The sequence below is a fragment of the Pithys albifrons genome, chromosome 7 (genome assembly GCF_047495875.1).
Source record: "Pithys albifrons albifrons isolate INPA30051 chromosome 7, PitAlb_v1, whole genome shotgun sequence".
In the NCBI taxonomy this organism is placed as follows: Eukaryota; Metazoa; Chordata; class Aves; order Passeriformes; family Thamnophilidae; genus Pithys; species Pithys albifrons.
This window is the reverse complement of record NC_092464.1, coordinates 11,420,920-11,434,468: the sequence shown is the minus strand read 5'-3', so window position 1 is coordinate 11,434,468 and position 13,549 is coordinate 11,420,920. Positions and strand designations below refer to the sequence as shown.

At 43.4% G+C, this 13,549-nt stretch overlaps 2 protein-coding genes across 4 annotated transcripts in view; one reads left to right on the top strand and one right to left on the bottom strand.

Annotated features, from left to right (window-relative positions):
• Positions 1-3,047: 3,047 nt before the first annotated feature.
• On the bottom strand, positions 3,048-3,665 carry LOC139674633 (laforin-like). Its single transcript, XM_071561241.1, has one exon. It carries the CDS (start codon positions 3,663-3,665, stop codon positions 3,048-3,050), a length of 618 nt encoding a protein of 205 aa, XP_071417342.1.
• The window catches only part of LARP4B (La ribonucleoprotein 4B), a 58,631-nt gene continuing 48,298 nt past the window's right edge, over positions 3,217-13,549 (top strand). Inside the window, exons 1-2 of one of the 3 annotated variants that reach the window (XM_071559858.1) lie at positions 3,217-3,572; positions 5,905-5,994. The gene's annotated coding sequence lies outside the window, so the exon portion shown is untranslated. Of the gene's footprint in view, positions 3,573-3,846; positions 4,189-5,904; positions 5,995-13,549 lie in introns of those variants that run through there. The other 2 variants (XM_071559857.1, XM_071559860.1) reach the window with 2 other exon arrangements.

The window sequence follows — 13,549 nt, the reverse complement described above, 5'->3', positions numbered from 1 at the left end:
CACAACAAAGGCCATTTCCTCTCATCCTTTCCCTTGAGACATGGCAGAAGAGACCAACCCCCACCTGGCTACAACCGCCTGTCAGGTAGTTGTAGAGAGCAAAAAAGTCTCCCCGAGCCTCCTTCTCCAGACTAAAATACAAAATATTATTTTAAGAATATAGCACTAATATATTGAGAAGTAACTTACATAGTCCCTTCTACATTTATTTGATCATAGATCAAGAAAAAAATAATTAGTGTACTTTTGCTTGATTTTTCTGGTCTAACAGTCCAAATGTTCGTGAACATTGTTCCTTCGGAGATGCATTCTCTCTCCAGACTGCTGAGTTTGAGATGTAGAAGAAAAAGGAGTAGTTTCTACTACCACACAGCATCGACTGTTGATTTGTAATATTTTACTCCTATCTGGCCACACATTCCTCAGCTACCAGCGTACCAAGGAAAAACATCAAACCTCTTTGATCTCAGCAGTGTGCCATTAAAAAATGAAAGCATTAAGAGATTAAGTTCTACATCCCCCACACTGAGAATTACAAGTGGCTCAAGCAAGTAGAAAACTCTTATTGCTTTCCAGAAAAAGTGCACGATTTTGACTGTTATTCAACCATTCTACATTTTAAGGAAATAAAAATCATAAACCAAATACATATATATTGACATGTCTATCAATATATGGCACTTTTATAACATTGGGCTTTGAAACAATTTAGAGTCAGAGTATTCTTATTCTATCATAACATAGATAAGCTGTTAGGAAAAAAAAATCCAAAATAAACAGATCAAACTATCCATTAAAGAAAAGTCCTGCCTACGATGAGGCTGTGCCCATATGCTGGTCTTTGACAGGAATCACCATTTTCTCTCTCCCATTTCTTCATGATGAGCTCACCATCATAAACCCCAAGTCGGCAGAAGGAATGATACAGTGCAGTCTCTTTATTATCTGATGGGTTTGGTTTTCTGGCCAAGTCTTGAATGGGGATACGGCTTGAGTGAGACATGAAGACTCTATTCCTAAAGGGATAAGTGCTCTGTTTTGAGAACTTAAAATTAGACCTTTTCTGTTTTCCTTTTCTTGAGAAGAACTGCAGTCTACTTAAAAATGGTCTGGCATTAAAGAATGAAATTATATTGAATTCTTTTATAAAATAATTTAAAAAATTAGGAAGAGCAATTGTTTCACTGTTTTACTTTTAAGCGTTTATATATCAGCTATGTGGTGACTACTTAACAGATCAGTCACACTTCCTGCACTGCCATAAGAGTTGTCTGTGTTTCTGAACTCCTACACTCAGAGCTGCTTTATTCCTTTTCCTATCAGGCTCTATCCTATCTATTTTCCTGCGCTCAGGGTTTCTTCCTCATAACAATTCTGTGAAATTGGAACAACCTGCTAAGGAAAACACCCCGTTGTTTGCCCAAGAGTGAACACTGAGACAAAACTTCCCTCGGACAAACAGCAAAGCTTCATGTCCAATAAGGACTGAGCTCATTCCAGGCACTGTGATGTTCTGCTAGCCAGGGACTTCTAACAATACAATAACATCAAATCCTGGGTGTCCTTAGGTCTTCTAAGATAATTGCTGATATTGTCTCTATGGGAATCTCCAGCAGATAGCTGGAAGGCAGGCAAATTACTCTTATCAATAAGGATTAAAAACAGGATCCAGAGGGCCCTGTCTGGATTAACTTCTGAGACAAAGATAGGCAGCAATGCATTGTACAGGTAATTATTCACTGATTGAGGTGATGTGGTTGTACCATGCTGTAAGTAGAAGACAAGCTGAAGACTGGGAGCAGTCCTGGAAGATGATCCTATCCAGACTGGGTTTTTTTGTCTTGAGAAGAAACCACAGGTTTTCCATTCGCCTAATCAACTATATAAAAAAACAAATGATCATCTGTACTGAATAACTGGAACTGTTTGACAAGACTTGTTTGGTCTTTGGTCAAACTAAACAACTGCTAAATCTTGTGGAACTCATGGCAGTTTTATATAACTGAAGATCTCTATTCCCCAGCTTGGTAAACTGAGGCCGAGAAGTCAAGAGAGACAGAAAAGTCCTACAGAGACTTTACCTCTGGCAAGAGCCCCTCATCTACCAGAAAATTCTGTGCTCACCCCCATGTGCCTGTCTTGGTTTGCATTCCCTTTTCTTCCCATGTATGTTATTCAATCCAGCCTGGCATTCTCTAGCTTAGAAGGAAGCACCTTAAAATGTGTTTTACTTCCCAGCTTTTTCTTTGCTTGCCATGCTGCAGGGCAGCAGAGAGAAACTCACTGTCAGAAACAAGCACTGCCTGGACACTGCCTACCAACCCTGCCTTTCAGATGAAGACCTTGGCTGTCAGGACTGTTCCTCAGCCCTTTGCTTCCTCTGCCTTCTCTTCCTCTATAATGAATAGATTGAGTATAGTGAGGCCCTGGCACAGGCTGCCTTGGAAATGCCACAGGCCAGGCTGGAAAAGGCTTGGAGCAACCTGGGACAGTGGAAAGGTGTCCCTGCCCATGGCAGGGAAATTTAACAAGGTGAATTTGAGGACCCTTCCAAATCAGGCCATTCTCTTTGAGACAGCACTCTGCAGGCTTTCATGACCCCGAAGTAACAGAAGGCTCTTTCATGAAACCCTATTCTTCTAAAATCCTATTTACGTTATCACTTCCTTTTGGAGCCACGACTGCTCGGCGTTACTCCACAAGAGCTCCTGTCGGCTGTGGGAGGGTCTGTAATTCGGGCAGACACATGAGCGCTCCCGCTGGGAACGGAAAAGGAACCCCTGCCAGGGCCCGGCCTCGGCCGCGCTCTTACCGCCCCACACACCGTCCCTGCGGCCCCACACACCACCCGGGGGCGGCGGGAAGGAGGGCGCCACTTTCCCAACACCAAACACGCCCTGACCTTCCTTTTCCCTTTCCTCTTCGCCCCTTCCCTTCCCTGTCCCCTTTTCCTCTTCCCGCCCGATCCCGGCGGGCCTTACGGCGCGTGCGCGAGGACACCCCGCCCCGCCCCCGCGCGCCCCCGTCGGCGGGTGACGTCAGCCGCCTCACGCGCCGCTCCGCGCGTCACACGCCGCGCGAGCGCGCGCGCGCGCCGGGCTCCCCCCACCCCGCTCCCCGATCCGCCAATCAGAGGGCGGCACCGCCCGGCCCGGCGCGCGCCCGCCCCGCGCGGCGGCGGCGCCGGCCAATCCCTTCCGCCGGCGGGGGCGGGACTTCCGCCGGGAGCCGGAAGCGGGTCTCTCATGCGAGCGGGTGGTTGAGTCTCGGCTCGGAGACGTTTCGGGCCCGGAGCCGCCGCCGCCGCCCCCGCGCCGCCCCCGCCCCGCCCGCCCCCGGCGCTGCCGCCGCCCGCGCCCCCTCGGCCCCGCCCCGCGCTCCGCTCTCCTCCTCACGGCATCCGGCGGCGAGGCCCCGGCGGCGGCGGCGGCGAGAGGCCCCGGCGCCAGCGGGAACGCGGCAGCAGCGAGAGGCCCCGCGCCGGCGGAGCCGCCCCCCCCTTCCCCTCCGTGCCCGCCCGTGCCCCCCGCGCCGAGCCCCGGCCCGAGGGCGGCGGCGGCTGTTGGTGACAGGTGAGTGAGTGCGAGGGCCCGCCCGGTCCGCGCCCCCGGGGCGGCGGCGCCCGCCGGGGCCGTTCGGCGCCCGCGTCTCTCGGCGCGGGGCATGGCGGGGCCGCGGCGGGAGCGACACCGACACCCGCCGCCCCCTCGCACCGGGGAGGCGGCCGGAGCCGCCATCTTCCCACCCGAGGCGGCTCCCGGGGGCGAGGCGGGCGGCGGGAGGAGGATCCCGGCGCGGGGCCGCGGTGCTGGCGGGGGCAGGGCGGGCGGGCCGCGGGGCCGCTCCCGCACTGCGGCCTCGCCGGCCCGGGCACGGCGGCTGAGCTTTGCCCCGGGCCCCTGCGGGGGAGCCGCGTGTGCCGCGGGACGGGCGGGACCCGCTCGGAGCCTCCTCCGAGCCCGTGCGGGGCGGATGGGCCGCCCGGACCCTCTGGAGCTGCTCTCGGCCCATCGGCCCGGGCGGCGCTGAGTTTCCCTGCGAGCTGTGTGTGTCCTGGGCAGCTGAACTGCACGGCAGCACCTGCAGAAGCAGGCGCCGCACAGACCGTGTGTTATCTCCCGGATCTTGTTGGGCCTTCGGTAGCTGCTTCGTCCAAGTTATGTTCACTCTCAGTTTCAGTCTGTGCAGGTGCTCAAAATTAGTACTTGGTAGCTCTGTCTCGTTTAAACAGAAGGGCCCTTGCCAAGTAGTGTTTGTTGTGTGAGATTCCTGTATGGCAGATAAGTATAATTATTTTTATTCTGCAGGTGAGCGAATTGAGGCAAAGTGGTTAAGACTTGCCTGTGGCCACAGAGAGAGAGCTGAGTTCAAAACCACTCTCTAAACTTGAGTCACTGTTGGGGTAAAACCATGGGAATTCTGGCTTCCGATTCTGCGTCTTGTCACTGGCCTAGTTTTTTGGCCTCTGTTTGAATCCTTAGTAAATTTGGAGAAGGAATCTTCCTTAAGTGCTGCTTTAGGGATCTCTGTTGAAAGGTCTGTCTTGTGATTTGAGTTTCATGTCAAACTTACCTGGTTTTTAGGTAGGATGAATTCTGAAAGGTCAAAGAGTGTTTGGTTTTTTGTTGTTTTTTTTGTTGGTTTTTTTTTGCTTGCTGGGATTTCACAACTCTTTGGTTTTGATTCTGGTTTGGTAACTGTTTTTATCAGTTGAACTTTCACTTCTCACTGCTGACTTGTAAGCATTTCTTCAAGTTAATTCTTGAGATATGAAGCTAATCAGCTTAAACACCCTCGTTATTAGAACAATATTGGTATTTTCTTTTTTTCTGTTATTTTTATGGGAAGTGAAAGGAAGGTGAACACAAGGGTGAGGCCTGATAAATCACGTATAGAAAAAAGTATGTGTTTTAGATATAATGTCTATGGAAAATTTTTTTCTTCTATGCATATTGTCATTTCTGTGTGTACACTACTTGTATGGAAGCCACAGTTATCCTTGTGTTAAATTGGCTTTACATTTTGGGGAAAAAAATAATTCTTATTGGAACTGAAGGAAAAGTTTTGCAAAAATGAATTAATAGAAAACATTTGACCACTTAGATATTCTGTAATAATTGACTGATGTGTTCATAGTGTATGATTGGTTCCTTAAGCACATGCTGTGTGCTGGGTTAGATTGAGTTGTTTGCCTTGTAATTTTTTCTGATTTTTTTTTTTTTGGTAAGTGTTTAAACATGAATACCCAAAGGGAATAAAGGTGTCAGCACAAGTGTGTGCTGCTTTGGTGGCTTTTTATGTCTTGCAGTAGTGCAGATGCACACACAGAGCGGTACCAGTGACTGAGAGGTACATACCAAATATATTGCCTGGGTATGTGACTCGAACCTAAATCTGCTTCAGTACAAGGCCAAGGTGGAAGATCTGGAACTGGAGACGGTTGTGGGGGCTTTGGGATTTTGTTTGAGATTTTTTTGTTAATATGAGACATGCAGTAACCACGTAGTTTCTAGTGGTGATGTTTTGTTTGATTAGAGTGGAATTAACTACTTGGTTTATTTACTGAAATGCAAAGTAAATACAGTCAGGTTTGTCTAATCTGCATGTTCTGTGCAGATCTGTTGCTGCGTCTCATATTAAGTCTCGTATCTCGCAGTGGCTTTGGCTTTAAATCAGTTGAGAGCTTAATTGGCATGGTAATATAAACTCTTTGTTAAATATTTATTACATTACTTCACAAAATGCACATGCTAGACACGGAAAAGGCATGTTTCTGACCACAGTGCATGACAAATCTAAAGTGACAGCTGAAAGGTAGCTAAAAAGGAGTTATAAAAAGCAGAGTAATTAGGTGTAGATGTGTTGCATCAGTTTGATTGTTTTGTTTTGTTTTTTTTAAACTAGGTGGCTTTTAGGACCTTCAGCGCTATTAATGTTTAATTCCATGGTGTCTGTATATATTCATCAGGCATTCACATTCTCGTAAATTAACAGGTAAGGTGCACAAATAAGCACATGGAGAACTTGACTTACCTTTTCCAGTGCCTGTGTTGGAAGGAGCAGGTTTTGCGAAGGCCGTGGCCTTATCAGTCTTGAAGAAGAGCATTCTTGCCTTGGTGGTGTGAAGGTGGCTGCAGAGGTAGCTCACAAATAACAGGGACAGGAAGGCTATCACTGGCAGAGAGGAAAAGGCAAAGAGACCTGATGAAGAAAGAAAAGAAACGTATTTTCAAGTCTGGAGAATATTAAGCTTTGGGAGTGAGATTGTGAGAGTGTGTGTGAGTGTGTGTGTGTGCATGTACACGCATCTGTGAGGAACTGCTGGATGACATGAGACGTTGTAAAAAGTGTGGTTTGAAAAGTGTTCTGTTCCTTTTAAGCCTTTACTAGTAGAACAACATTTTTAGACAAGTTTGTGTAACTCTTAGACGTAACTGTAGAAAATAATCTTGGGCTGACTTTTTTGCTGTGTGTAATCACTGATACTCAACTAACAGGGGTCCTGGAAGTCTCGTGTATCTCTGTTCAGAATGGGCACACAGGTATGAGCTGGAAAGGATGTTACAAAACAGGACGCTGTAAAGAAGAAGATTAACCCTCCTGCTGCAGTTTTGAAAGAGGCAATGATGTGTGGAGGGCTGTGTAGAAGATGGGAGTAAAAGCTACTCTTGTAGTAAAGGCCTTGGAAAGGTGTTTGGGCAGTATTGTTCTTAAAGCAAGACATGCACATGCTGAAATTAATACTATCCTTTTTGTCCATACAAAACAAGATCTAGATGGGTGGATTTCACTACAGGAGCCTGTCACTAAATTAGGGTGGGAAAAGTGGTGTAAAATGTAAAACTAGCGCTGTTTGAAAGTTTGTGTTCCCTCAAAAAAGAGAAGATTCAGACGCACACAACCTCTTCCCTCTGAACTGGCGATATCCTTTATCAAAGACAGCAGGTACTACTGTGTTTACAACATTTTTCAAACTAATGCTTTGGGACAGCTCTCTTTTCCTGTGCGTTAACTCCTCTCTGCCAAACTTCAGACAAGTTAGTGTGTTAAAACAAACACAAAAATAGAGTAACTCTGAAGCACTTTCTCTGAATATAAAATACGGTGAGTGAGATCTCACCTAGTCAACAAAAATATTTTGGTGCTGTAGATACTCGGCAATTGAAGAAGACCCATTGCTGTTCCAACAGTCTGTTTCTTTAAGGATATGCTGATTTTGACTGGGTCATGATAAAAATGTGTCTAAAACCAGTAGGTTGGAGGAACTTGTTAGAAACAGCAGACTAGAAGTCTTATTTCTGTTTCATCCATTAATTTAAATTAATCTACATAAAAGTAGTGCAAGATAGAAATTTATTCTATTAATTGGTTCCTAACTAATATTTCTTAAGTTTTAGTGATGTGATGGAGCCAAGGATTTATAAAATCATTGTTCTTTCACACTTGTGTGTGTTACAGACCCTTTCTGAATGAGGGTGATACAGAGTAATACCTGCCGGCAGCAAATGTACTTTGGAGTACTTAAATTAGGTGTGACTGTAATGCAGCATAATTGTGTGATTAGGAGAGCCATGGCAGTGTTGGCTCTGTGATGTGTGCTGCTGCTGCAGGTATTTTGTGTCTGGGTATGTGTTTCAGGAACGACAATTAACTCCAAAATTGGAAGTCTGACAGAGGTTACTAATATGTGGCTCCCTGCTTGGCCTAGAACATTGCGGGGAATTGGGGAAATGCTGTTTTGACGCCCTGATGAATCACCAATTTTTTTGAGTCTTAATCTTTTTGAACGCTTTCGTTTACCATGGAGGGCTGGGCTTTGCATATTCTGGATCCTGTCAGTCCAGCTCCTTAATGGGTAGTTGAATGATGTAATACAAAAGGAATCAGTCGCTCCTAAGCTGAATGGATTGCCACCTCTGCACTTCCAGCAGCTTTGCTGTTCACATAAGGCTGTTGGCACATAAGGAGCTGGTGTCCCGGAGAGTAGATCCTACAGGAAAGGTTTATACTGGATTGCCTTTATGGCCATGTAGAGCTCACAGACATCTCGAGTTCAGTGTGCATTTATTTAAGGTAATAGCAGCTGTACAGAACTTTTAGTTCTGGATTGTTGTGCGTATAGGTAGAAACAGATGCCTATAGAAATGTACAGAAATCTGTTTACCATGGTAGGTTATGATGAATTAGACACAGAACTGCTTCATCTGTTAGAGACTCCTTTCTAAAATGCCATATAACTTTTGTTATTGAAAACAAACACTGGCAATACAGGCTTTAGAAATTACACCTTCAGATGCTATTGGTAGTTCACATAGGACCTGTTCAGGAATATACTGATTATTCAATGTAGTTGTAGAACATGCAGTTTTATCTAAAGCTTTTTGCAAGTCTAAATACTGTATTGCCTAATTTTGCTTTTAGATTCTTTTGCCTTCTTGCGCAAGTAACTGAACAGTATTTTCCCTTTGGATGCATTAATCCTCCCTCAGCTTCATGTTGGTCTTTCCCTGCTGTCTTCTGGAAATAAACAACAATGGTGAATGTTAATACTTCATCAATGGTTTTCGTAAGGCAGACTTCATCTGTCTTGTTCTGGAGTTGCAAACTTGCTTAAAACATTGTAGATTTGTTACTCTGTTTAAGTGTTTATTCATGTTGGGGCAAACCTAATGCTCTGCAATCTATTTTCAAGTATTTTATAATTATAGAATGCTAGTGATCTGACAGGGAAACTTGAAAAAAACCTATTAGTTAAATAGTAACTATGTTGAGAAAAAAATTAATTGTTTGATAAATCTCAATTGGCAGAAATTTAATGAAATGCTTGAGAAGTTTTGCAGTGATGTCTCTTGGCAGCTTTTATGGTTTTGTTTTCGGTCAGTGCTGGTATCCATATGCGTATTTTCACAGGTTGTGATGCTGTCACAGGTTGCTCCACAACTGAGTCTGACTGACTGTTGTTCAAACAAGGAACTGATGAATCAACAGGCCAATGTCCAAAGTAACTTGCTTTTCCATGCCCAGTGCTAAGGGCTTATGCTCAAATGTTTGGATGTATCCTGCTGGCTTCTGATTCTTGTTCTGGGAATTCAAAGTGGAGCAAAAGTGAAGAATGCACTGGGACACAGTTACTTTAAGTGCTAAGCCTCCTATATGTGCAGAATTTGCAGTCTGAGCTCAGTTTTTTTTCCTGTTCAGTGTAGTTGGCACCTGACAGATAGGGACAGAAAATGGTCAACATGTTGCTGTTTCAAGCAGCAAGGCAAACAATTTGGGCAAAATACTGTTGTCTGCATTGGCATGTCTCCAGAATTTTAGCTTTGTGTCCCTGCTCCTGTTTAAAGCTTCTTGTCCAATTCTTCATTAAGTGTCTAAAAGATTTGTACTGTAAAGAAGGGACCCTTTTTAATGAACATACCTTGCACCATAGCTTACAGACTAATTTTTTATGATTGTAATTTTCTTAGTTAATATTGTGTATTTTAACTGCCTGAATTCAAGGAATCAGTGGAATTTTTAGGAGAGCCCGTGCCCAGTTATTTTGACTTGCAAGGAAGAATTATTGACATTTAATCCAAGCTAAAATACCAGAACCAGTCCATCCTTTAACAGTGAGTCAAAACCTGAATTACCTGTAGTTTTGATTACGATACTCTTAAGAAGGTGGGGTGCTCTAACTGTGAACAAACGTGAACCCAGTGGGTGATAGTCTTTCATGCAGTGTTTTAAAACTAAGCAAAAGTTGCTTCTAGTTTTGGTGAAGCTTGTAATGGAAGTTGGTGGCCTTTTTTGAAAGAGGAAGTAATACTAAAATGACTGGATTATTTGGGTTAAACTCTTTTTGGCAAAGAGGTTAATGAAATAATAATTGGCAAAAACATTACCTTCCTTTTGTTATACAAAATCTGAAAGTTAAATGACGCTTCTTCTCTAAATAGTTTCCTTTCGCTTTAGATTTGGTCCTGAGCAGTTGCAGAACTTAAACTAATGTATTCTGGGTAAATGGATGCTTTTCAATTTGTCTGAAAAAGAACTGAACCCCAGAGCCTGAGGAGAGTCCATTCTCGCCTGTTTGTTTTTGGAATGACTGTTTATTGAAATAGTCCTTGCGTAGTCAGGAATTGTTGTGTACCTTCATAATGGAAGAAAACTTATGACTGTGCCCTTTTGTTTATCACTAGCATAATTTTATTTGATTACATATATGGGCCTCTCACCTGGACTTTGTGTAGATCCTTTTCTCTCACTTTTTCTCATGCCTATTGTGACCAGAGATGGATTCTAGGAGCACTGTAATGGCTGTCCCATTGGTTTGCTGCAAATCTTGTCCAGAATTCTAGTTCTGTGTGCATTTGAATTGGAGATCCTTGGTGTAAGATTTCTGCTTTGCTGAATTAGGTGTTTATTGTGTAGTCTGAGAACGTCATAATAAAGAACTTGGCAAATAGGCTTTGTAGCTATGTATGAGTCTTAAATAATATTTACTTCAAAGGACTAAAAATATTAAATGTGCTAGAAGTTCCCAGTGCAGCTTTTGAGCTCCTCTTGCTTAAGCACAGCATTGATTGCAGACTTGAAACATGGAATCAAATAGCAACATTCTAAGATAAGACTATTAAGACCCATTAAAGAACATCGGACTTCTAACCTCACCCTTGGACCTGCACTAGATATTAACCTTATAGCTTCAGTGATGTTTTCAGTCTTGTGCTTTGTCATAAAATACTGCATCACCTTCTGCCAACTTCAGGATTTTTCTGAGGACAATGATGTTCATAAGATCCTGCCCTGCAGAGTTGGGTTAGTTATTTCTTTTGCCTTTGCCTTGAGTCACAGGCAGCGTTGTGAGGGTGCATCAGCCACTCTATGGTTCAGAGTGCAGTGAAGAATGCGGAAAACTTGGAGTTGGTGTTGGTAAATCGTAAGGAGGAACATTCAGTAATTGAAACAAGGAAGTTCGTTGTTCCCAGAATTGCTAAACTGACACTCCTCATGCACAACATTTAACTTGTTCCCTTTAAGCAAGTGCTAAACCTCCTTTGTGATGTGTTGTATCATTTGGAGATTTAGAGTTTCTTCGAAGAATTGGGAAAGGTCAAATAGACCATCAGTTGCTGCATCTTGGCTTTAAAAACTTGAAGCAGGTAGTAAAATACTGTACAATTTGCAGTTATTTTGTTATTTATGAAATGACAGGTCCACTTAGAGTGAGCCTGGCACACTGAGATTCTGGTGAGAGTGTTATCCAGCAAAGTTCAGTATCTTTAGTTTTCACTCCATGTCAGGAATCAGTTTCAGTCTTAGAATGAAAACTGTCTCTCCTGGTGAAAGTGCAAGTTTCTGTAAACTTCACTGCTCTGTGTGGGCTCTTGGCAGCTTAATTGTCACTTCCTTCAGCAGAGGAATAGGAACATTAGTCTCTGACTTCCCTTCAATAGCTACTTTAAAGAAAAACTAATGCAGAAAAAAAGCCCAAATACAAACCTTTGGTTTGAGAGGCAGGAAGTTATGTGGGGAAGGAAGGGAAACAAGGGAAATCTGTTATTATGCAAGATAGTATCTTTGCATAATAATTCCTCATATGTGCATGAGTTCAGAGAAGGCACGATAGGATGAGACGGACTTGGTATCCAGAGTGCCAGAGTAAACTCATCTGCAGGAAATAAGATGTGTGTCAAAAATGAAGAAGTACAGGTCACAGGAAAAAATACTGGAGAAGTCTTTCATGTGGCTTTTTCTGATAGCCATTTTAATCTCTTAATGTTGTGTCTTGGTTGGCTGTGGGAAAGAGCAATATAGGCCTATTTTAAATAAATCAGGGTTCAAGAGTTCAAGTTACTGTGTAGTGTTCTGTAAATGTCTATTTAAAAAATAGTACAAAAATGAACAATATTTTTTGAAATCCATAGACATTTGTGCTAACAGGTTTTGCTCCTGCCCTGTCTACTCCAGGACAAGCTTGAATTTTCTCTCCAATTGAATTTACTGTTCCTAATCAATTGTCGTGCTCTTCTGCTTTCTGTGTGTACAGAAGTGATTTGCAATTCTTAACTCAGGTCACCTTACTGTGAACAAGCAACATGGATGAAGATAGTTGAGGACTTAGGGAGGTTTTGTATCTGATGGTGCTAAAATTGAGAAGCAGATTTTTGTGATACTTTTCATTATTTCACATTTAACATTTGCATTGAGACAAAATTAATTTCTGCATCAGTGAGCAGCAATTGAAATTAAATATTGGTATTACTTTAAATTCCTGGAATAATCTCCCAGCTAATTTGTCGGCATAAAGATCTCTGAAGTTGTTGAGAGGCTTTGACTTCCAGAGAAAATGCAATTACTCTATCAAAGATCATCCCAGAGCATCTGGAATTAATATTTGTGTAGAAGGTAAACAATCTTAGCAGTTAAAATTAAGTATACTAATAAAAACACCAACACTTTTCTTTGCATTACCTCAGCTGTGACTTGTATTTGCAGATCAGAATCCCAGTACGTGGACACTGCAAGCTCAGGCTGTTGCCTCAAAGCTTGGGCAAGTGTAACAGGTAAATGGAGCTGGATGGGAGTGTTAAAAGAAATCAATGTGAGCAGTGGGATAGTATGATACATGATGCCTGTGCTGTGATGAGACCCTCACCAGTTTTTAAAAGGTATTAATTAAAAAAAGAGTCTTACAGAAGGAGTGAGCTTCCATCACATTCTTCTGTTTCCCTTAACCCATGTTAGGCATAAATCCAAAGGGTTTTTATATACTTAGCCATTATTTAGGCTGGCTAGTTTTAGATGATTATATGAAGAGTTAGTCTGCCTGTATGATTAGGTTCATTTAACAAATGTATTCTGTGCACTTTGGAAGCAGAGGCAGATACGAAATGCTGTGCAGAGTGTGAGGTCCAACTCCAAGTTTGTCCTTCTGTAGGTACTTCTAAAGCGTTGTTGCTCTGTGTTTAGGCTTAATTAGTTTTCTGGTTATTTCAGTGCAGAAGAGCAGTAGTTTGCACTGAGCTGTCCTTTCACTCTGTATATTAGTACAGGCAATCTGCTGGGGTTTCTCGTGTTAAAGCCCTGCAGGTGTGTTACTGTCGTCTTTGCATCCCCCATTTTTTTTCTGATTGTTGTAGGAACTACCTGTGATGCTTCGCAGGCAAGAGCAGCAGCAGCAGTGACGTGGTCCTGAGCATAAGTTCCACTCAGAACTGCAGCACTCAGTTTGCAGTGCTCTGCTGTGCTGGTTTCCAAGAGAACAGGGCAGGAGGATTAATGACATCAGCTTGGGGTCCTCTCTCCTCTACTACTCTTCTCGTGATCCCAGAATTAAAGTACATGAGCAAGCAACTGCCCTGTAGTTCTCTCTTAAACTGTGGAAAGAGGGGGCTTGTCCAAATTTATTCAAATTCTGTTTTTACTGGTGATGTTTTCTGTCCTGGAAAAGTAAGAAGTGATGCCAGAGCTGGGAGATGGGCTGGAAGTCAAAAGCTCATGAATGTAAGAGAGGGCAAGTAATGGAGTATTTTACTGGAAAATCATTATACTCTGAGGTACTTAC

Coding starts and splice junctions, on each gene's coding strand:
- LOC139674633 (XM_071561241.1), bottom strand. CDS start 3,665: ATGCCCCGCGCCGAGAGACGCGGGCGCCGAACGGCCCCGGCGGGCGCC.